This window comes from Calypte anna, chromosome 1, assembly GCF_003957555.1.
Source record: "Calypte anna isolate BGI_N300 chromosome 1, bCalAnn1_v1.p, whole genome shotgun sequence".
Lineage (NCBI taxonomy): Eukaryota > Metazoa > Chordata > Aves > Apodiformes > Trochilidae > Calypte > Calypte anna.
Window position 1 is genome coordinate 54,611,450 of NC_044244.1, and position 23,988 is coordinate 54,635,437.

A 23,988-nucleotide genomic window follows, 5' to 3' on the forward strand; every position below is an offset into this window, starting at 1 on the left:
ATACTGATATTTTGAAGTACCAGGGTCACACTGAAAGATGTGGAATGGGAGAGAGAAGGATATGAAGGCTGGAGTATCATCAGGAGATCTGTGAAAATCTGAAGGACCATTTTAGGGCTCTATAGCTAATACATTGAGTGGAGCTCTACTTTACACCATATAAAGTTGGCTGTTTACAGAGGACCCTAAAGCGGCATCAGCAGTTTGCCCACGTGGCTCTTAACTTCTCTGTTTCTGATAAAAGTCTTGGTCATATGGAGCAAAGGACCTTTCAATGGGTTTTCTGGGGTCTGCCAGACTGTTTCAGACCTTTCTAGCTACCAGCATGCTCTCTTGGATTTATATATTTCTTGCCCAGAGCAAAAGTCTTCAAAGTGGCACATCAAAGGTGGAGTTTGATACCTTTGCACTAGCAAACCAAAATCACATTTTTCTGGGTAGTAAAAAGAGGCTCCACCCATGGAGGAAGATTCCCTATGTCTTGTGATTAACCAAAAGGTCAGATTTTTCTTAGTGAGGTTACTGCATCCACCGTCCAGGAATCTGTTGTGACTTGTTATGGGATTGCCATTCTTGCAAAGCCAGAGTAGGGGGTGCTTAGGTTGAGAGAGTGTCTCATCCTCTGTCAGCTCCACAAAACTAACTAAATGGTTGTACAATTGACTAGTGAGTGAGCCAAGTAAGTGAAAGAAAAGCAGAAAAGAAATTTTAGAGCCTACTGACGGATTCAGGTCTGAATCTGGGGAGATCTCAGACAAACAATGCCTGCTGCATTCCTGTTCAAGGTCTCAATATCTCTTACTCGTCCCTTGTCTCTTGGGGACCAGCCCTTAAAATTCTTAACTACAAGATCAAGAAAGCTGATTTTTAAATTATTTTTTATTTTTGCTAACTGGACTTTGGTAAAAATGAACCTCGTAGTCCTGGCTGTGGTGCTAGGATTGGGCAGTTAGTGTGGTCAGCAACATGAACTCAGCAGATCCAAAGAGTGGAACATGTTCACTTTCCATCAGCTCATCGGACTACTGCTTCCCAAAATAGTTATCCATTGTTAAGAGATTCTTTGTAGGCATTGCAGCTGTGTTATTTATTTTGCAGCCTGGCACAGATTAAGAGTTCTCTGGCAACTCTGCTCCAAGGCTTTGAAAGCCTTTATGAAAGGCATCAGTAGGCAATCCATGAGCAGAAAAAGCTGTGGTAGCACAGTTTTTAACCTTTGCAAAAACCTCTGAGAGTGGGGAGTAGAGGAGTCGGGGGGGAACTGCTAGACCTACTCACAAATATAACTCATGGAGCCAGGGTGGTAGATTTCTTCTATGGATTCTGTCTGAAGACTTCATTGAGCTAGATCACCTGCTGCCTCATGAGTTTGGAAGTGGACAGAATTGCTTTCCATGGAGAAAACCATGATCAGGAGCTTTTTAGAGGTTTAGAGGTTTTCATATTTTCAATGGTTGCGGAGAGGTGGAGATCACCTCTTTTATGTCATTTAGCAAACTCCTGAACGTGTCATTTGCTGGTTTCTTTAAGCCTTCCTGACAATATATATCTCTTATAACCCATACAGATCTTGTATTCCTTTTCCCTCAGAGGTGGTTTTCTATTTGGACTGTCAGTGCATAGGAAGGGTTAAAATCTTGAAGCTATTGAGTCCGTGATTTCACATTGTTGAGTGAGCCGCAGAAACCTACCTGTTCCTAAGCATGGTGCAGAGTAACTAGAAACAATGGAGCAAGGGAGAAACTGAGAAATCCAGTCCCATTTCTGTGACACCAGCAGAGTTTTTTGTGGAACTGAAGTGTTCTTTCTGGACTTCAGGTTGGGTAGGCACTGTATTTGCTCTCATGTCTGAGAACAGTTTCCTTACTTAGTTTGTTAACTATTGAGGTTCCTTTTCTGATTTTTTTTTTTTTTAGTGAAATAATTTTTTTTCCGTGGGCTGCAAGTAGAGGGGTTTGTACAGGATCAAGGCAAGAGAAGGAAAAAGTTCTTTTTCAGACATAATCTGTTTCACAGGTTGATCAGTTAAAGATAGTGTGTTTGTATGGGTGTGTTAAACCAGTACAAGACAATGATAGTGACTTTTTTTTTTAATTTGCATCAGATGTGTTCTTAGGCAGATTTCAACTGTAATCTTTACTGCAAGTTTTATTTAAAGTTTTTGTAGGCTGTTCACAAAGGAGAACCAGGAGAACCCACCTGTGGTATCTACAGACTGGTAAGTAGAGTACTTCATTAGGGTGAGACAGTTACACAGACTGAAACAAAGGAGGTTGTCATCCTTTTTCTCTACTTAACTTACTTGAATACACTATCTCTGGAAAAACAAAAGAATTAAGAGAATGATTTACATCAAGGAATTGCTTGGTGCATGCTCAGTTCCTGGAGATAAAAATGAGAGCAATTTGTCTACCATGTATTGTCAGTGACAATGCAATTGGCATCTCTGATTCACTCTCAGGCCACTGACAGTTTCCATCTCCTTAGCTCTGTCTATCTCAGTCATCTGACTGGCATTGTACAATCAATCCTAGCATCTGACAGAGGAGTGGGGCATTGATAAAACCAATACCAGCCTTGGTCTGCAAAAAAAAAAAAAGCTGAGAATATCAGCCTTGTTGGTTTGAGAAAGTGATATGAAATGTTACCATCTTTTATTGCCTTGGCAGTTCAGTTGTTGTTCTTTCAGCTTCTCACCTGACATACGTTTAAGATACAAACAAGAACATGTAAGTGAAAAAGTATTGTAGTGACTAAGATTACTGATTTTTTTTTTCCTCAGTGTGAATGAAAGTCAATGAGAACGAGGTACCTCACCTGCATCAATGCTTCTAAGTAGTCCTGCTAAATAAGAATCCAGAAAATATCTATGTACTTTAATGATAGAAAATTCTATCTTTCTGAGCTTATATTGATTTTTAATTGACCCATAATGATCAGGATAGAAAGTGGAAGGGAAAGTTTGCAGGGAAATCTAGGACACTTTTTTGAAAAAATCTCAAGATTTGTGACTCCAGGTGGCTGCTCTGCCTAATATAACATTGCTACCTTAAGTAATTATTTACTTTGAGTTGCTTAAAATAGAGAAAATAAAAAGGTGTAAGAACTAGAGATAAAAGAGCTCATTAGAAGGGGGATTTTCAAAATTTGTCACAATGTGGACCATGTTTTCAGAATGTTTTTTCTCTGAAACCACTTTTTCCTGGCATAGTATCTTGGGGTTACTTAGTAACTTAGTAACTTAGTAAAGGTTGCTCAGAGAACTGAGCAATACTGATACCTGTCTTATAGTTCAGAAATCCACCAAAAAGCAGTATTTTATGAAGTACTGGTAGATCTTGGATTTGCAAACACTTAGAGGCTAACCTGATATTAATTCCAACACAGAAGTAAGACGATCAGAAGGTGTTAAGGTTTGGGTCTTTTTGGTGGAGGGGAAGGTTTGTGAGTTTAAAACGCTTTTACATGTTGCCTGTCAGATTATGGAATAAGTTGTCCAAGACAATATGGTACTCACTAGAAATCCAGGAATTACCTTACAGGCTGGAATATTTGTGAAACTATCAATGACCTTTTGCTACTTATCATTTAGAATGGTTTTGTACATAGACAGGTACCATGATCACAGTCAGACATGATAGAAAAAGGTGTGCCACACATCTTGGTGGTAAGGCCAGAGTAAAATTTCCACAGAACCCTAATGAACAATTTCCTAATGCAGCACTGAGAAGCTGTCTTGAGAAACAGTATTTTTATTTCTAAGCAACTGAGCAGTGGATGTCATTGGTAGTGAAAATTGGGATGAATGTAAGAACTTTGAACAAAGAACCCTGAAAGTGTAACAGAAAGAAATTATTTTGTCACAGCTTTTGTGAATCTGTGTTATGTGGTTATGTCCCACCACACAGTGTCTCACAGTCTAGCTTTGCATTGATACTGTTCTGCAGATTCATGCCAGGACATTCTTCTCTGTTCCTGCATGATCACTGTATTATTCTCATGTTTGATTTTAATTTACCCTTGCTTTCCCTTCTCTTGTGACCTGATTTACATAATCTTATGTGTCAGTGTTTGTATTAAGTCAGAAGGTTTTGTGTAGTCAGGTTTTGTAGTGAGGTCTCCTGCATTTTATTTGATCAGCTGATGTAATTTAAAACCTTTTGGATTTGCAAATCCAGTATATCCTAGGTCCTGTGTATATAAAAAGCAGAAAAGTTTCTGTAGAGCAGAAGGAGAGACCTGATTCTCTGTGGCTGTCATTGTTCTGTCACATTCACTCTGTAGGAGGTGGGACAGATGGTAAAATCAACCATAGAACAGTGAAGCAGAACCATTCAGTCTCCCCAGCAGCTAATGCCTGCCAGAGTGCTATCCTAGCAAGCAAAACCTGTGTCTGCTCCCACACTGACTGCTCCATACACTAAAATCATTGGCTAAACCTCTCCTGACTATCCACCCGTGTCCTAGTTTCAATGAGGGAATACATGGATGCAGCTCATGGTATGTCTCATTTATGACATGATTGCATCGTAACTGTTGTTAACAGGTCCCTGTGACAAAGGTGAGAAGATGCTGCAGACATGGTATGCTTTCCTGCTATGTTGGCTGTCCTTGGGGCTTGAAGCTAATCCTGGTCTAAAAGTGAGGATTACTCAGAAGGGGCTGGACTATGGTATGTCTAATACTGCCAGAAGTTAATTTATGATAAACGTGCTGTGCATAGAATAGTTCCTTAATAAAGGTGCCATGTACAAGCAAGCTCCTTAAATATTAAAATGCCTCACACCAGGAACGCTCTTTTCTTCTTCTCCCACTTTTTTCCTTTCTTTTTGTGCACCCCATGTGTCAACTTGTCCTTGCATTGCTGATTGCATTCTACAGTCCAGCAGTGTTTCTGCTACGTTCCTCACATCAGTCTACTTTCTTAGAACCAGAAGAAGGTGGTCATATACCTGCATCTCTTTAAAAATGTCAAAAAACCTGAACGAAAATACTATATTTAATTGAAGATAATAAGTCATAATTGGAAAAAAAAGCTTACAATTTTTGAACAGCCAAGATAGAACCTGCACGTACGATTCTTTCAAAAACAGATACCGTAATTCTGCCCCTTAATGGAGTATCAGTAATTTCCATAGTGTACTTTCCTTACTCTTTCAATTCTCTTACCTAAGACTTATTCCACAGGTGTGCAGGACACACAATATAATTTCATTTGTTTACAGAATTAATATTATTACTAAAGGTTAACAAAACAGCAATTCAATAAAGGCTGGGTCATGCTAAGTATTAATCGTCATGTATGCACTGAATATGCTGACAGGTAAACAATAGACCTGGGAGATGAAAAGTAGAAGCTCAGGGTTTATGCCTTTGAGATGAAAGCAAGGATCAGGTCCACTTATTTCTGTGTATAAGCATTGTTTTAAAGGCTTTGAGAAGTTGAGAAGTGCAGGGCAAACATCAGTCACCCCAAACAGAACTGATCTCCAGATCTTAAGACACACAGGAGAAATTGCTCCCTAGGGATCTCTCATGCCTGTGGAAATGAGAATTCAGCCTGGTATTTCTTAGTGTGAGCTCAGTTTTTGTGACATTCAGCATGCCCTTCAAGTGCTGAACAGAGTAAGTTTGCACATCCCTGCATTAGTAGTAAGAACAGACATTAACTGTGTGCCTTCCAAGGGTATTTCTTGAATTTGAAGAGCATGTTGTCTGTCATCTTTTCCCTTAAGATGAGATTTTCAGGCTGAGGCAATAGATCCTGACTGCTGCAAGAACTCTGAGACGAATTTCAGACCACTGGCTGCTTTCACTGGCAGACGTAATAGAGCTTTAAATTATTTCAGTCAGAGCCCATATGTAGCTTTGGAGGCAGGAATTTCCAGGGAATCATAATTTACCTCTCCGTCCTAAAAGATTCATTGTATGAAAAGGTATTCCAGTGCAGATGTGTCACTGATTTCAATTATTTGCTTTTCTAAGACACTAAAGTTTAGTGGAGAAAAAATAGGTATTTTGTAATCAGCAGTGGTGAGGCTAGAAGCTAGGTAAAATTCATGCTAAAAACATCCTAAAGAAGCACATCATTCAGTATTTTAGTTTTAGCAGTGTCCTTGTCAAAGATAAGCAAAAAGAAGGGAGGCAAAAGGAATTTGAGATTTAAAGATTTCTGATGGTGATAGTTCTGTGCACTCTCAGTACCCAAGTAGCACCAAAAGTGGGGTTCCTTGAAGGAAATAAGAACCTTAAGGAAGGGAACCTTAAGGAAATAAGAGATCTGCTGTATTCTGTGATGGATAAGGTACAGTGGCAAAACATATATACTCTGAAAGAGAGGAGAAAAAAACATTTCAAAGGATTGTCTTTAAACCTCAAACAACTTCCTGCACACAAACAACAATCCAGGTAGTTCTGCATTTGACATAGCAGCACTTTGGATATGTGTATCACACTTTTTCTGTAAGTAAAGCTTGCTACTTCCTAACTGGCTTTTTCATTCAACAGGTGTGAAATAATCTGAGGTAAAGGTGATGACTGAGCCTTTCCCAAGGCTTTCCACATTATCAGTGTTGTGAAGGACAAGTAACAGTTCAGAAAGCTGCCGAGAGTTTTAGAATATGAAACACAACTCAGGGACAAGATGATCTTGGTTAAATGATTTGTGTAGGAAGCTAGTAGGATTTATAAATGGGTGTATAAGTAGTAGGTAAGGCTTTAAGAATCAGAAGGTTTTATGAACTATATTAGAAGTGGTTAGATTATTTTGGAATGTATCTGGACCTTTGGGTGCCTGAATTCAGTCTACAAGGCATGTGGTTTTCTCTGTCCCCTTATAGGCAGGAGGATTGGGATGGAGCTCCTGAAGCAAGAAGTATTGAACGAGACCTTCCCAAGCTGGAGTGGGCAGGAGACTTTCTCAGTTGTTAATGTTAACTATGTAATTTCAAGGTAAGTAAAGGAAATACATTTTAAAGTTTTAGCATGAAACGTCTTATTGTATTGTTACTGCATAGTAATAATTATGCAACTATTTCTTTTTGCTCTGTGAAAAATTGTAATGGTTCATCTAACTCTGCTTCTATTGCCCAAACACTGATTGCTTTTTTAAGTACTTCTTTCTACCACACTCAGAAATGTGCTTTAGAAAACATGTGGAGCACCTTGGGTGTCTTTTCCAGCTGGTTCACCTCAGAGTTTGACAAATGTAAGCATGGCTATGACACAGCAAGGGAAAGGGGTGGGAAAGAGGGAAGAACTGGCATTATTAACAGTCTGCCACTATGAAGGACCTGTAGCAATGAAAGTAATTTGTGTTTGGTGAGAAAAAGTTGATAAAGGGATAAGATGAAAATGTGTGCAAGGGGACAGTGTGTCTGGGCTGGCATGGCAGGAAGATAACTTTTACAGAATACTTTTGGATAGATTTACAGTGGTAAATCAACATTTTGATTCAATAGGGCTTGGTAGGGTTTGATCATTGTACCAGGAGCAACCAGTAGAAAAAGTTGTAAAAAAAATTTTTTTAAGTTTTAAAAGTAAAAAAATTTCTCCAAATGAGGAGACTAATATAAAAAGTTTTCCTTCAGCCTTCAATCCTATCAACCAGTTAAATGTTTCCCAGAAAATCATAACCTGGTCTTGTAATACTGCTGTCAAACCACGTCCTGCTGCCTGGCAGCATTTTACTGCCTTTTCCTTACAAATTACCCAGAACAAGAAAATAATCTGAGAGACTTCATATACTTTCTGCTGGGTAGGACCTGCATCCTTTATCCTAATCTTTTCCTAATAGCCTGCTTTCTGGTAGGCCTCATTATAATATAGCATGCCTGCAACCTTAATCCCTTTACATCTGAAGGAGCTGTGTTTAGACAGTCTGGAGAAGAGGACACTATCAGGGTGGGGGTGCGTGTGTCTTACTGCAACTTCCACTCACTGTTGAGTGGCAATTATAGAGAATCTGGAGACAGATTCTTCCAGGAGGTACACAGTGAAGGGATCATGAGCAATAGACATAAATTACATCAAGAGAAGTTCCAATTAGAAGTTAGGGAAAAATGGTAGGTAGCACCAAGAAGAAGGTCCCAGACAGGTGGGAGAATCTCCATCCCTGGTGGTTTTCAACACTCAAGTTGGCAGAGCCCCTGAATTGGCCCACTTTTGAGTAGGGGGTTGAACCAGAAAAGCTCTTGAGGTCCCATTCCAACATAAATTATCATATGATCTTCAAAACCCCAATTCATTCTCCCAACCATAATTCTTGAAACTGGCTATCTTCCCAGTGGATAATCTGATTTTAGCACACTACAAACAAGATTACTAAAGGCAGCCCTACTACTGCCCAAGGTGTTATTGGAAAATTATGATAATTTTAACTAAAAGTAGCTGGTGCCTTCTGCCCCAGGGAAAGTAAATTAAAGGCAGTTGTTTCAGAGATCTCTGCCAGATAGCAAGAAACAATGAGGAACGTGTACTATAAGGTAAGATTACAATTGGTATCTTTACAATGTTCAGCTCAGTTCAACACACCCACTTGCAAGACATTATCTTTGAGTGTCAGAAACATTTGTTTTGCCAAGGAAATCTTCAAGTAAGATTATGTTCAGAAAAAATTATTCTCTCCAGAGACTTTTGCTGAGGCAAGGGAGGGGATACAGAATGGGGAAAGAGAAGCTTTTATGTTCTTCAGCAAATCCTAGGATTCAGACAACCTGTATTTATTTATAGATGTAGCGTCTGGGTTTAACACACAAACTTACTTTCCCCCAGCAACCACATTTCACTTTAAGGAGTCTGTTTTTCTCCCAGAGGAAGGTTTTCCATACATTCGTTTTCCCTGAGCAGACATCAAGGATTCTTTTTCCAAGGATGCTAGTAAGTGTAATGGTATCACTGTCTTTCTTTCCTAAGATGTACAAAGAGTCAATCAGTTCCAAGAAATTCTTTTACAGAAACACAGACTTTACTTTTTATATCAGAAGGGATTTCAGTGATCAGATGTCCTTTTACTCTTTTAATATGCAGTCTAATATCCCCATTTCTGTTTTCTGCAGGCTCAAAATTAATGCTGTAGATTTCCCAGAAACTTCTGCTTCCTTTGTTCCTGGCACTGGCATTCTCCTGTCAGTGGCACAGGCCTCTGCTACGGTCAGTGCAGACTGGAGGATGAACGCCTGGCTGCTGTAAGTATTGCACAGTGTGAGGCAGCTGCAGGAGACAGTTCTGGGAGAAGAGCTGCAGATGAAACTCAGAAATCTAGTTGGTACTTCTTGGTTTTCAGCTCACATACTTTATCATTTAACAACAATCTATGTAATCAAACTGCTTAAGAAGGAAACGTGCCTTTACCAATTTTTTTTTTACCAATCTTTCTTTTTTATTATTTTACCCTACAGGTTGTCTCTTTGGGAAGTGTCTGGTCATATATCTGCTAGCATGCTCAGTTTGTCTAGGCTGTATATTACATAGTATTTCATTAATATTCAGGACCACAGAATTTTCAGTGGCCACATTTGTTACTTTCTTTGTAGAGTATAACTGGAATGTTGACCCTATAACTAACAATCTATTTGCTGGTACAGTGTAGATCATATTCTGAAGTGCTCCGACTATAGGAAGGGCACTGTCACAATCCCAGACATTCAGAACTGCAGAAACTCCACAAATCAGATAGCTATGAAAACTGACATAGTTTCATGAGCCTCTGCAATATGAAGTTATCTTTAATGACATGATGGCATGCTGATTTTCCCACTCTTTTTTATCTTAGCATAGTAAAAACTGTAAGATTTTAATAAAATATTCTAAATTTCCTTTGGGTTGCGGGAGTGCTAAAGCTTCTGGGGCATCAGAAAAGTTTGCAAGGTGCTAATCTCTACAATCTGAGTTCATCAATCAACTAGTAACAGCAGAAGGCGTTGCTCTATTTGCAAGCCAGATAGTACAGCAAGACTGAGCTACTAAGATGATTAAGGGGGTGGAACATCTCCCTTATGAGGAAAGGCTGAGGGAGCTGGGTCTCTTTAGTTTGCAGAAAAGGAGACTGAGGGGTGACCTCATCAATGTTTTCAAATATGTAAGGGGTGAGTGTCAAGGAGAAGGAGTTAGGCTCTTCTCAGTGGTGACCAGTGATAGGACAAGGGGTAATGGGTGTAAATTGGAGCATAGGAGGTTCAAGTTGAATATCCGGAAAAATTTTTTTACTGTAAGGGTGACAGAGCCCTGGAACAGGCTGCCCAGGGGGGTCGTGGAGTCTCCTTCACTGGAGGCATTCAAAACCCGCCTGGACACGTTCCTATGCGAGGTACTCTAGGTGGCCCTGCTCTGGCAGGGGGGGTTGGACTAGATGATCTTTCGAGGTCCCTTCCAACCCCTATGATTCTATGATTCTATGATTCTATGATTCTATGATTCTATGACTGATCACCAAGATGCAAGTCTCATACCATGTCCTGATCCTAAAGGAGGAAAGACATGCAGTTTAACATTCAGTCTCATCACTGCTTCCTGGAAACTGCTGTCACTGTGTCTCTAGCCTGTCTGTTGTGCCTTCTGTCATACCAGTACTGTGGGGGAAAAGATCTTGGGTTTGGCAGGGCAGATCAGCTGTTCCCAAACACAAAGCCACCTCTTCTTCTTGCTGAAGGATAAGGACCTGGGCATAATCTGGAGAGACCCCAGATGTATAAAACTTCAAAGACTTCACAGACAGCTAGGGATGCAGGGAGCTGATATGCAGGAGTTGGCAGAGCAGATTGTGGTGGAGGTGGTGAAAGCCAGCTTTGGTGTAGCCCAGGGAGTGAAGGATTTTTCTTGCCTTTCTCAGGGGCAGAAGCAACAATCTGTGCTGCTGTGTTCAATGGGATGTTTTGTTAACAGCTGTAGGTTTAGACAGAAGCAGAATATGCCCTACTTCTCATTCCCTGCCTTCCCAAGGATTTTGCTTTCTCTATAGCAGACTTAGAGGGGGCAGCTGAAAATGAACTTCCCATGGATAACCCACTCCTCCTGGGCTGTTTCCAGGGTCAGTAAAATGGGTATTATCACAGCTTTTTAGTTGTGATAGTGTTATCCCTGAATTTCCTGGTCTCATTGTAGCCCTCCTAAAGCACTCTGCTGGCCACAAAATCTTCTGGCAGACTCTTTGCTCCTCGAAGTCTGGAGCTGAGACTTTGCCTCAGTGAATCCTGATTCCTCCTGAAGAACAGAATATACAAGGAAGAAAAAACAGAGGAGCAGAGGAGAAGCTGGGCATCTCCCCATCTCCCAAGCAGTCCAAAAAGGGAGAAGGAAGGCTGAGATCCTTTTGTGATGGTCCCTGTCACTGAAGCAGGGGTAAACCTAGGTTAGAAGGGTCTCTGGAAGCCATTCCTGTCCAACCTCCTGCTCCAAACAGAGCAGTCACCAGACTAGATCAGATCACCTGTCTAGTGGCCTTGTTTAGCCAAGGATGGCAATTCCACAACCCCTCCAAGTAACCTGTCTCAACATTGCAGAACCCTCTCGGAAAAATTCCTAATGTCCTGTGGGATGGGGGATTGTTTAGGGACTGGAAAGTAAGGGTCTGAAGAGTTGCACTTTCTCCAGGTAGCCACTTCATGTGCATAGACTGAAAATTGGTTCAAAATGGTAGTAGTCGTGGCAGAAGGGACTTTGTAACTAGCCAGGGCTAATCTATGGTTTGAGGCTGGGTCAAGATTAAACTTTTGGTATTATAACCTCTTTCTCCTGGGTATTTGCTTAGCCTGAAAAGTAAAGAAGAAAGCTGAGATAATCATGGTTTGAGATTCTTACTAGGCTGGGCTCTTTCTCCGTATCATAGTACTGCCACTGTAGTCATACCTAGGAAAAGAAAACCTGAGTAATCAGAATGAAGGGGTGAAAAGTGGTATTTTGAGTGCCAGTTCTGTTATGAGGGTAAATGAGGGTTTTATAAATCTATTCTAACATCCATTCAGCTCCCTATATTCTGCTTGGTTGTTCTACAGACTCTGCAACTCCTAACCATACTCCTCAATTTGCTGGAATTTAGGTATAAGACTGTTTTTGTTGGAGTCTTAGAAGGGATTTTTACAGAAAGGAGACAGGATGAATGGTCTGGGTGCAGGACGAAGAGTGGGGAAATATATTTATTTAAAGGGTAATTGTTACGAGAAAGAATAAAGTTGAAGAATTGCTCAGCTGAGAGCTGCTGGGTTATATATTTATTAGCTAAATGGCTTCTGCTGCTGAAGTCCCAGAGCCCTTCTGTCATAAAGGACTGGAATGTCTTGTGTTGCTTTGAAATTGCCACAACTTTTCAAAATTGTCACATCCTGCACAACACTGGAACATCCATGTCCTGGAAACTCATGCATATAACTTATTTGTGAATACCAGGCATGTCCCTAATCTACTTTAATCTCTAGAAAAAACATTCTTCATTCTAGATGATAGAGACAAGAATTCCTTTCAAACTTGATTTACAGGTAGTTTTTTAAACTGTTCCTTTAAAGCAGATTTTTCATTAACTGAGCCTGGATTTCTTTTTTTTTCTGAGCAGCAAAGACCAAGGAGGAATTACCGTGTCCATCTCAGGACTGTTTATTGCAGTTATCTTCAAACTGTCAAGGGATAGCACAGGCCACTTGTCTGTGTTGCTAGACAACTGCCAGATGAGCATTAATAGTGTAAAAATCAAGTTACACGGAGGATCTAGGTATGTACAGTAGATTTCCTAATTAATCTGTGGGAAGAAGCAGGAAAGGCCACTTCTCAAATTTTGACTTTTATGCATCCAGCTAGGGGATACTACTAACTAATGAAGGCTATGAAAATAGATTGTTAAAGGTCTGGTTTCAAAACCAGGCTCCTTTGCTGGTTTTGTGAAGGGCAGTTTATCTATACTTCTTTGTGCATGTGCCAACAAATGAACTGACTAAACATACTGCATATGAAAAAATGCCATTTGGGCACATTAAAGAATACAAGATTGGAGGCTAGGGTTTGGAGATACAAAGGCAGTCTAGACTGATTATGCCTCTTGACAAGCTGACCTGCAATTTCATAAGAAAACTTTAAAAAACAGAATATGAAACAGTGCTTATAGTTCTCCTCATTTTAGTTTTCTAGAATTTTTTTTTGTCTTACTTGAAGACAAAAGGTGGCTAGCTGGGTATTGTTTATCAACACATTAAGATGAATATTCACTTCTTTGCAGATTGCCTTCTAAATAGCTTTTATGAGATTAAGAACCCCTGACATTTGTCTGACATTCAGAAATTCATAAAACCAGTCAACTGCATAGTCTACCAGTATCACTGTACTTGTGTCTCATTAATATCACCTTGATGTTCCAGTCTGCTAGACTTTATATTTCAAAGATCTCACCCCATGATTAAAATTCATTGTGTTAATTTCCTTTCCTCCAGCTGGATCTACAGTTTTCTGTCTGGCTATCTTAAGAAGCCTGTTCAGACCCAGTTGGATAAAAATGTAAGTTTGCAAAGACAGTTTCAGCAAGTGAAGGGGGAAGTTGCATACAGCCCTTACATTACTGACTTGTTTCTCTTTTCATATAGCTGTGCCTATATATCAAATACAAAATCCAAATGATGGATGCACAGCTAAGAAACCATACAGGTGAGTTGTTTATAACAGCTTGCAAGAACCTTTCATTAAAAAATCTTCAACAATATTGTCTGATAAAGTGCCCCCTGTTTTTGTGTAAAACATCCTGTGTCTTCAACGCTGGTGTGCAAAAAAATGTCCTGATGTCAGCTTACAAAGTACTTAGTAGTATTTACCTGTATTTCACTAATCATATGGGAGTGTTTAGTTCTGTTGTGCAAACACATAACAAAAAAGAGGACTCTGCCCTGGGTACTCCTTTCATTGCATGGGAGAGATTTTTGAGGAGTGTATTCAGTTGTGGACAAGAGAGAGAACAAGGAAAACAAGACCTAAAATAGGAGGAATTAGTGATTTCTCCGGAAGGGATGCTCTCACTTTTTCCCTTATAACAAGTTTTTTTATTTTCTTCCTCCTTCTCCCACCATTCTTCTTCAGAGTCACCTTTAACTAAACCATACCTTTAACTAAAAAATAACTCTTTGTGATGTGTTTTTGTAATAGTGGCTGTTTTGTTTTTGTCCATTGTTCTAGTGTTAAGCCAGATTGATGCCTTTGCACAAATAGACTATTCCCTAGTTAGTTCTCCAGCAGTCTTCAAATCACACGTTAACTTGGATTTGAAGGTAATTGTCTTTAATATCTGTGTGCTCTCTAAGACTCTTCTGATGCTCTGCTGTGTTGCTTCATTTTTTTTCAGTGCAGTCTTAGCCTCTCCAATATTTAATTATAAAAGCAATAAAACATTTGGACATTTTGAATAAAAGCTATTTCAGAAACCAGATATGGTTGTTTATTTAATAGATTAACTGCATTTGTTAATTAACCAAAGCTGTTATTCAGAATTAAAATCTTTAACAGATGAAACCATTCAGAGGTGCTTTATAAACAGCATGAAAGTGTTCTTTGGATACACAGCTCTTCCAGTGCTGCTTGATCTTCAGTTGTTACCAGTGATATATAATCCATGGTGGCTACCAATGTGATTGCAATCCAAAGTATTTGCTTTGAGATCATTCAGTACCTGTTTATGTACAAGTCACATCCCAAAAAAAGACTTCTCACAGAGAGCCCTTTAGCAGCACACAGAAGTTCCTTCCTTATCTATTTTTCATAGAATCATAGAATTGGCTGGGTTGGAAGGGACCTCAGAGATCATTGAGTCCAACCCTTGAACCACCGCTGCAGTTACCAGACCATGGCACTGAGTGCCACATCCAGTCTCTTTTTAAATATCTCCAGGGATGGAGAATCCACCACTTCCCTGGGCAGCCCATTCCAATGCCTGATCACCCTCTCTGTAAAGAAATTCTTTCTAATATCCAACCTAAACCTCCCCTGGCACAACTTGAGACCGTGCCCTCTTGTCTTGTTGAAAGTCGTTTGGCAAAAGAGACCAACCCCCCCCTGGCTACCCCCTCCTTTCAGGGAGTTGTAGAGAGCGATGAGGTCTCCCCTGAGCCACCTCTTCTCCAGGCTGAACAACCCCAGCTCCCTCAGCCTCTCCTCATAGGATCTGTGCTCCAGTCCCTTCACCAGCCCAGTTGCCCTCCTTTGGACCCGCTCCAGGACCTCGATATCCTTCCTAAACTGAGGGGGCATCTTTGTTGGCAGGAGATACCTCAGCAATGTCCACCTTTTCCAGCAACTTTAACGGCCCTTGTAATTCAGAGCATCCCTGTGGCTCTTAGAACTGACTTCACTTAAGAAAGATGCACTAGAGCTATGGCTGAGACTTTCCCTCTTGATTATTTTGTTAGAGCAACTTTTACCGTGCACAAATCACACTCTGCAAGCAGGATATACCTAGCTTAAAAGTACTGAACAGTTATTATTATTTATCAGCTACTGTGGTGAACTAGAACTTACAGGCTAAACTTCACCATGCTGACACTCCAATAGGACACTAAAGGAGTCTTTGTCAGCCAGTGATTAATCAGTTAAAAAAGTTATTGCTCTTCAGTACTCCTTGGAGCAGGCTGATTCTTGGTAGTTATGAGTTGTTATCTTCCAATTCTCAACTTTTTTCTTTATAGCTTTTCCCATAAATATTTTTCCTGTTGAATTGTTCAGCTACTAACCATTACAGTATCAGTAATTACACTACTTCCTGTCTGTTCTTGTTTTCCTTACTGTTCCTGTCTTTCATGGTTGGAGCTCACATACCTTCTCATGTTTTAAGAATTATTTTCTTAGTACAGCTTAACCAAGGTCCCACACCTTTGCAGTGCCCATACTAGGTCACGGAGGACTTGCAGCTGGAACAAGACTTAAGAGTTAGGTAGTATAAAACCCTCTTTTTGTCCCTGTCCCAAGCAACTTCCAGTGCTTTTGAAACATGTCTGAAGATTTTCTTGAAATGCCACCCTCAGAATTAAATTAACAGGTGTGTCTTTGCCACAGGAGAAAGAGGACTGTGGTCCAGAAGATTATTTTCTCTCTGTGTGTCTCATAGCTGGAGTCCAGGATACTCAGATGAATTTTCAAAGTAAAACTTTGACACTATGACAATCAGATTTTCTCTGTGATTCCTGTATTTTTCCAAAAGGGCATGAATTTGCTGATTTTCAGGACTTAACACAAGCTCATTTGCTTTCTTTGTGTTTTCTTTAATCAATCTTTTCTCATGTTAGGAAGAATTATTTCTATTCAACTACTGCTAGTGCATTCTGACAGCTACAAATGCTTACAACTAGAAATACTTGATAATGATTCTTTGCAGGGCACAGTCTATCCAGTAGGAAATCACACAGACCCTCCCTTTGTGCCAGCTCCATTTGTTCTGCCAGACCAGTGTGATTCTATGATCTACCTGGGAGTTTCCAGTTATTTTCTTAAATCTGCTTCACTGGCTTACTACAGAGCAGGGGCCTTTAACATCATTATCTCCGAAGAGGTGAGTACAACTTGCATGTAATAGAATTATTACTATTAGCATGGATAGTCAGCCGAGGAGACTAACACTTTATGTTTGGTGTTCTACTATTTGTAGGAGTGATCTGTGATTCTGTATGTCATCCTTTAAAATAGTCAAAGTGAAGCTCAGACCTAAGTCTGAACTTCGTGGCAGCTCTAGGCAAGGAATGATAATATGAGCATCACACAGTTAGAGTGCAAGGAGTTGCAGAAAGAATAAAAATTAAAACTTCTGTCTGCATGGATTCCACATAGGAAAGGAAAGGGCAAGACAGGAAAAAGTATACTGGAGCCACATTCTCCTGCAGAGGGGCCCACAACAAATGCATTGGCTGTGTTGAGAGCTGGAATAAACTCTCAGACTTAACAGAGCATCCAAATGAGGCAAGAAGCAGCTACAAGGAAACCAAACTTTCAGCTCTGGGTGAAGGACATACAAGACTTCTCTTGGAAATGCTGTTTCCACACTGGCATCAGTAGTCAGAATTTCCAAGAAGAATTTTGCTAACTGCAGCAGTGCTAAGAGGGTCATTGTAAAAATGGATGACACAAATGTCACTGGCAAACATCATAGTATCAGAGAATCATTGTGGTTGGAGAAGACCTTTAAGATCAAGTCCAGCTGTTCCCCAGCACTGCAAGTCCACCACTACACCATGTCCCTAAGCACCCCCTGCACATCTTTTAACATCCTCCAGGGGTGGTGACTCCACCACTTCCCTGTGCAGCCTGCTCCAGTGTTTAACAACCCTTTTTGTAAAGCAAACAGTGGCCATCACAGTGGTCAGAAGCAAAAGGGCAAATTAAATTTTTTGAGTCCTGTCTCTGACAGATTCCTTATAAGAAAGTCCCAAATGCAGGAAGTAAGTAGGATGCTATGTTTGTTCTTTCAAAGAATAATGCTTGTTCACTGATACACATTTCTGAAACATAGCCATGAAAAATCTGTCTCTCTTTGTCCCACAGAGCCCTGTGGGTTCCCTAGGAATCAGTCTGGGGCAAGGGCAATCATAATATGGATTATCTAAAACTAAAAGTATATGCTGGGGTTTTTTCCCAAGGAAAACCTCTTTTTCAAGAGGATATAATGATATAATTTATTACATTTGTTTACAGCTTGCTACTACTTTTTACCTGAGTACTGCTTTGCTCAAAGATTTTGTTCCTGAGGTAAGTACTTCTACTTACACAGACCTTTTAAGAAAGAACAGCAGATAGTGTATCTTATAGGTATTATCTGTGTTCTAGATCATTTGCAAAAGTTTGGGGGAGAAAAGGAAACTGAGCAGGCTTATGATTAACATCCATATCTGTCCCATCAAAACTTATGCTTTTCCTAACTATATCACACTTTAGCCATTTTCTGCCTCTCTAAGTGCTGAATTCACTCTCAGTCTCTGGAACAGTTTAAAGTCTGAAGTGGGAGACATCTGTGAGATCAGTCTCTTTTTTAATCCTGTTCAAGGTAAATGGTATCTCTGCTACTGGTAGCCTACATTCCCCATGCAAAGATTTATCATTACTGGAGATTATATACAACGGGAAGTCATGGTCATGAGTAGCTAAATTGATAAATGTGATGCAAGAAATTAAGACACTGTGAAATGCTTTTAAAATCCCTAATATGGGAATATTTACTATAGATACATGAAATATTGAATCTGTGGCATTGCAAACTAAAGTTTTGTCCTCTAGAAGTTTCTCTGTTTTTCAAAAGACTGGTTCCTTTGGAAGGCTGATTCTTTTCCAAATACTTTATATTGTTAGGGGTATTATTATTACTCAAATCACACGTTCACTCTTGAAATACATTTTCCAGGAACAACCTTTAAATTATTTCTCTATATAAGTTCAATATCTGTGAGACAGGGATTTCATCATTTGTTCTATGGTTTCTGAAACTCAGAATATATGCAATTCTTATTTCATCATTTCAGTTGGTGTAATTAAATTTAGGTATTTTTAATACAGGTTAATTAACAAGAGAATTAGTATTACACCTGATTATGGTGCATCCACAGAAACTGTTGCTTAAGAAAAGCTTCTCTGTGTTCAGACTTTTTTTCCTCTGGAATTCCACAGATTTCTCTGAGTTACGTAATGGCGTTCCCGGTGCTGCTGAAGCTGATGGCTACATCACCACCTGCAGTCACTTTAAACATGGACAGATGCATCCTACAAATCACTGGTTGTGTAGAAGTGCATGCTGTTCTGCCAAATTCAACCACCCAGTACATCTTTACAGGGAATGTAGTAAGTATCTTGAGCTCAAAGATAACATTCAGTGCTAGGGCTGAAAAAATCACACAGTAGTCTTCCAGATGCTCTGACAGTCATAGGGATCATCATAAAATAGCATAAACTGGTCTGCCACAAGTGTGCATACTTTTCTGTTGTAGGGAAACACAAGGAGGAAACGTGCACCACACATTTTAGAATTTAGAATAGGTAGAGAGAGCTACTTATAAAGCCTTTTTTTCCATGTGGGAGATTGTGTGATAATTCAAGAATAAATTGTAATATATAAAAGTGTGGTTATCTGATGACCAGTCTTCCTAACTTGTTTCTTATGAAATAGTTCAGTGTGTCCCCAGGCATCTTTTCATTACCTTGAATGTGAACTACTTATGTCAGCCATGCAGGGACTTAAATTATCCTAATGATAAAGAGGCAATCAGGGCAGTATTATCACTAAACTCACACAGCCTCAGTGGCTGGCAGAAAGAGCCAAATTCACAGATGATTTAACTATCTATGCGTATTGACCAAATAACAAGTTTAGACATTGCGTTTCTAGTCACAAAAGTAATTGCATTTGGGGCTGTATCTAAGAGAGTATCTGTCTGTGTGTAGAGTCACAGAAGACTGTTTTGTTTTTTCCCTGCAGACAGCCAGTACCAGAGCCAATTTGACAATAACCAAGCAGAAGCTGATTATATCATTACTTCTGAAGAGGTAACCAAGGAAAATTCAGAAAGCAACATTAATGATTCCAACACTTGAGGACACAACAGAACCTGGGTGTCAGCCTGGCAGTGCTTTTTTCTCCATGAGAAAAAGCAAATTAGTCACCTTCTTTCTCACAAAGGTTTTAAGTTACTTTTGACTAGTTGGTCTAAATCTTGCAGATGACTTATAATGTGGGAAATCATGTGTCTTGCACAACATGATACCACTCTTTTTCTGTAGGCTAAATACCTTCCCAGATTACAGTATTTAATGTATTGGTTACCTGAAAGGCATCTGTTTGAGTCAGTGCTGATGCTGAAGAATGAAGTTCAGTAGTTTATTCAAAACCCTTTAGTTGTTGCTGTCATGCCATGTCTGAGCATCACAAACAGAACTGCCAGAGTGCAAACACTGCACTGGCCACTGTAATGAGCTCTCTGGATGCCTGCACAGGAGAGGAAGGGAAAAGTCAGACAGCATAGCACATACCACAACAGCAGACACCATGCCATCAAAGAAATGACTAGAAAAGCGTCTGTAGTTTGAAGCAAAGCTCAGAGCTTTTTAGATTTTGCATAGATCTGTCTGGTTTTGTGATTACCTACAGCTGCACCTGTTCTCAGCTGTCTTTACAGCAAATTTTATTCACACTTTAAGATGGTTCCTTTCTCCTGTAGTGCATCAGGTGGGTATCAGTGCAGACTTTCAGGTAAGTAGCCCACATCAGTGTTTCTTTTCATTAGCTTTATACTCCAAGTTGGGGCAGAATTCCAGAATGTATTATATTTTTTAACCTATTAAATTTTCATTAAAGAAAAATAAGAGCAGTCTTTTCTTAATTTTGGTCACTGGAACTTTTTAACAGGCAAAGAGGACTTAGAGTGAGCAGAGTTTGTCAGTAAAAGTTTAAGAAATAATGTTGCCACTCCCAGCTTTTGATGCAATAATGTGGTTTTCTGTTCCTCAAAATGTTGGTTTTGCTCATGATTATATTTACAGTGCTTTGAGGATACATTACAGGCATCAGTGGAAAAAGCTAGGAAACCATCATGGTTAGGAATAGCTATGAATTTATTTAAATCATAATGAAATGTGTAGTTCAGCCATTGTAGAAAATGCCAATTCAGAAAAAAGAATTATTTTCAAAGTCTCATAGTGGCAGTCCAGGACTACACATGACTGTAGGAAGAGGTTAGTATCAGAAAGATCCAGTGATAATACAACTTATGTGCCAGTTTTGATTATAAAAAAGCTGTTGGGAATCATAGAGTTTTTGGCAAAGTTGAATGTGTGAATCAGCATGAAATCAGTATGCAGTTCCACAAAGAAATGTTTAAGCAGCATGCATAACTTGCACCTTCATCCTTTCTAGTGACTCCTCTTCTTTTGCTTCTTTTCCTCAGGCTCCAGTTCTCTCTGCTGAATCCCACTCTTGGCTTCTCTGAGGTAAGTTGATGGTTTCAGTGCCTAGAGAATGTAGGTGAGCCCTTTAGAAATAAAGGAAATTAATCAGAACTTGTTGCTGGACAATTCTTGATCTGTCTTGGGTAAGTCGTCTGTCACTCCTCTTTCTGCTTTAAAATAGCATATTTTCTGCATTTTGTTTTCTTTCCAGTGTGAGGAAATACCGCTTTGGTGTTGCTTTTTTTTTTTTTTTTTTTTTTTTTAATCAGAGTCTCCAAATATTATGGAGTTATTACAGGGCAGGGCAGGGAAAGGCAGGGCAAGGCAGCGCAGGGCTGGGCAAGGCAAAGCAAGGCAGGGCAGGGCAGGGCCGGGCAAAGCAATACTGGTCAGGACAAGGCAAGGCGAGGCAAGGCAGGGAAGGGCAGGGCAGGGCAGGGCAAGGAAGGACAAGGCAAGGTTCAACAAGGCAAGGCAGGGCAGGACGGGGCAGGACAGGACAGGGCCGGGCAAAGCAAGGCAGGGAAGGGCAAGGCAAGCAACGCAGGGCAATGAAAGGCAGGGCATTGAAGAGCAGGGAAAGTCAGGACAGGGCGGGGCAGGAAAGGGCAGGGCAGGGCAAGGCGAGACAGGGCAGGGCAAGGAAAGGCAGGACAGGGCAAGGCAAGGCAGGGCAGAGCAAGGCAGGGCAAGGCAGGACAGGGCAAGGCAAGGCATGGCGAGGGAAGGCAAGGCAAGGCAGGGCATGGAAAGGCAGGGCAGGGAAAGGCTGGTCAGGGCAGGGCAAGGCAGGGAAGAGAAGGGAAGGGCAGGGAAAGGCAAGGCAAGGCAAGGGAACACAAGGCAGGGCAAGGGAAGGGAAGGCAAGGCAGAGCAAGGCAAGTCAAGGCAGGGAATGGCAAAGCCAGGCAAAGCAAGGCAGGGAAAGACTAGGCAAGGAAAGCAAGGGAAGGACAGGCAAGGCAAGGAAAGACAAGGCAAGGCAGGGCAGGGCAGAGCAGGGCAAGGCTGGGTAGTGCTGGGAAGGGGAGGGCAGAGCAGGGCAGGGCAGGGAAGGGAAGGCAGGGCAAGGAAGGGCAGGGAAAGGAAAAGCAGGGCAGGGCAAGGCAGGGCAATACAAAGCAAGGCAGGGCAACGCAAGGAAGGGCAGGGCAGGGCAAGGCAAGGAAGGGCAAGGCAAAGCAAGTCAAGGCAAGGAAAGGGCAGGCAAGGCAAGAGAAGACAAGGCAAGGGAGAGGAAGACAGGGCATGGGAAGGCAAGACAAGGCAGGGCAAGGGCAGGAAAGCCAAGGGAAGGCAAGGCAGGGCAAGGCAGGGCAGGGCAAGGCAAGGCAAGGCAAGGCAAGGCAATGCAAGGCAAGGCAGGGCAGGGATAGGCAGGGCAGGGCAAGGCAGGGCAACGTAAGGCAAAGCAAGAGAAAGGAAAAGGAAAGGAAAAGGAAAGGATCCCATCAAGATGCAATCTCACGGGCATGAGGCAATAGTCATCAAATGTGTTTTCCTTACAGCAGATGTCACTTATGGAGAATTTTCTGTCTTACACTTTACGGAGTGCAGTGATCCCAGTAATCAATGGTAAGGATTGTGGCCAGTTCCTGAGCAAGGTTGGTGGCAAAGCAAGAATGAAACCATAAAACAGAGTGGCCAGCTTTAAAGACAGTGTTATGGGAAGTTTTCTTTTTGTTTGGCTACACCTGGACACGTCTACACTGTTCTGGTTTGCTGTCCTGTTCCCTCAGTCCCCTGGATTGGGAGATGGGACAAAGCAAGTCTTGGCTCCATTCCACACACTAGGCTTGGGTTTCCTTTTCACTGGATGCAGTGTGGCAGCAGAGGTGGGACATACTTGAGTCTTGTCCTGACACAGTCAAGCCCTGATCAGAGGATGGCCCATACTGGGGAAGTGCAGAAGCACCCTTGCATCCTGAGGCTTCAGGATAGAAAGAGGAAAAAAGGTGGAGAAGGTGGAAAAAAGCAGGTGGAAACACCTCTGGTAAACAGAGGTGAGGCGACTGATGATGAAGGAAGTGAGCTGTTGATGAGGAGAAAGGAAAGAGAATGAGGGGGAGGGGTGCAAAAGTAAAATGCTTTTAAAAGCAAATAGGAAGAGAGGTTGGGCTTTATCCAGAAACTTAAAGGTAGGTGAGAATAAGAGAGACCAACAGGATTGGAGGTTCAATGGAGGGGAAAAAAACCAACCAACCAAAGAAAACAAAACCCCCAAAACCAACAAAAACCAACCAAAGAAACAAACAAAAACCAAACAAACCAAACCAAAATAAAATAAAATTAAGAAAAAAAAAAAGGAAAGGAAGATTGAGATTTAATCAGAGTGGAAGACAGTAGAAACCATATCTTGGGGGGCAGATATCTGGAGAAGAACAAAGGCAGTCATATCCCAGTGTCAGATAGCTGAGAGATTGTGAGAGGCTTGTATGCAACTTTTTACAGGAGTTTTTTCTTTTTTACAAATATGAACAATAGCTCCCTTGGGAGGCACAAGGATGCTGATTAAAGAAAAATGACAAAGCAAATAGGGTTTATTGAAAAAGATGCTTCTGAAATGCATTTTATTATTACTTTCAAATTTATTCATATTTGTCCTCTTCTGAAGATAAACTAGGAAAAGGATTTCCCCTTCTTCACTTGGCCCACACTACCTTGACTGGACCCATAATAAAAATGAATCAGGTGAGAAGCTGCATTTTTTGCTGAAGAATATTGCTTCTTTTTCAGGCTTGTGCACTTGTGAGTGTTCCTGTGTTGGGCAGATCTAAATGTTGGTATGTTCTCACTACTCTGACCGCTCTTCAGGAAAGCTTATAAGCAACTTGAGTGTCTCTGTGGTGTTACTCAGCTTTCTGGAAGGTTGTATTAACTTACATCTGAGCCCATTCCTGCTCTAAAGCTAACTAAAGTTCAGGAGGCACATAGCCACACTGTCTGCTGCCCTGCTGTATTCTCATAATACTGACCCTGAATATGTCTGTATGAAATTTAAGGTCATTTTATATGTTCTTTTTCCCTCAGGGTCATCTGCTGGTTTCCACTGATGTTCACTACAAATATGAGGAAGAGGGAGATGAAGTCCTCCACAGTCACTCCTAA

The 23,988-nt window shown here is 40.9% G+C and overlaps 1 protein-coding gene across 1 annotated transcript; it reads left to right on the forward strand.

The window, feature by feature from the left end:
- Positions 1 to 4,518: 4,518 nt before the first annotated feature.
- LOC115598024 (BPI fold-containing family C protein-like) lies at positions 4,519 to 23,988 on the forward strand. The gene is given in 15 exon segments (XM_030447010.1): positions 4,519 to 4,672; positions 6,840 to 6,951; positions 9,057 to 9,185; positions 12,545 to 12,700; positions 13,413 to 13,476; positions 13,563 to 13,623; positions 14,146 to 14,237; positions 16,334 to 16,507; positions 17,644 to 17,697; positions 18,610 to 18,780; positions 19,415 to 19,482; positions 20,880 to 20,922; positions 22,389 to 22,455; positions 23,495 to 23,571; positions 23,911 to 23,988. Coding segments are annotated over 15 exon segments (1,500 nt in total).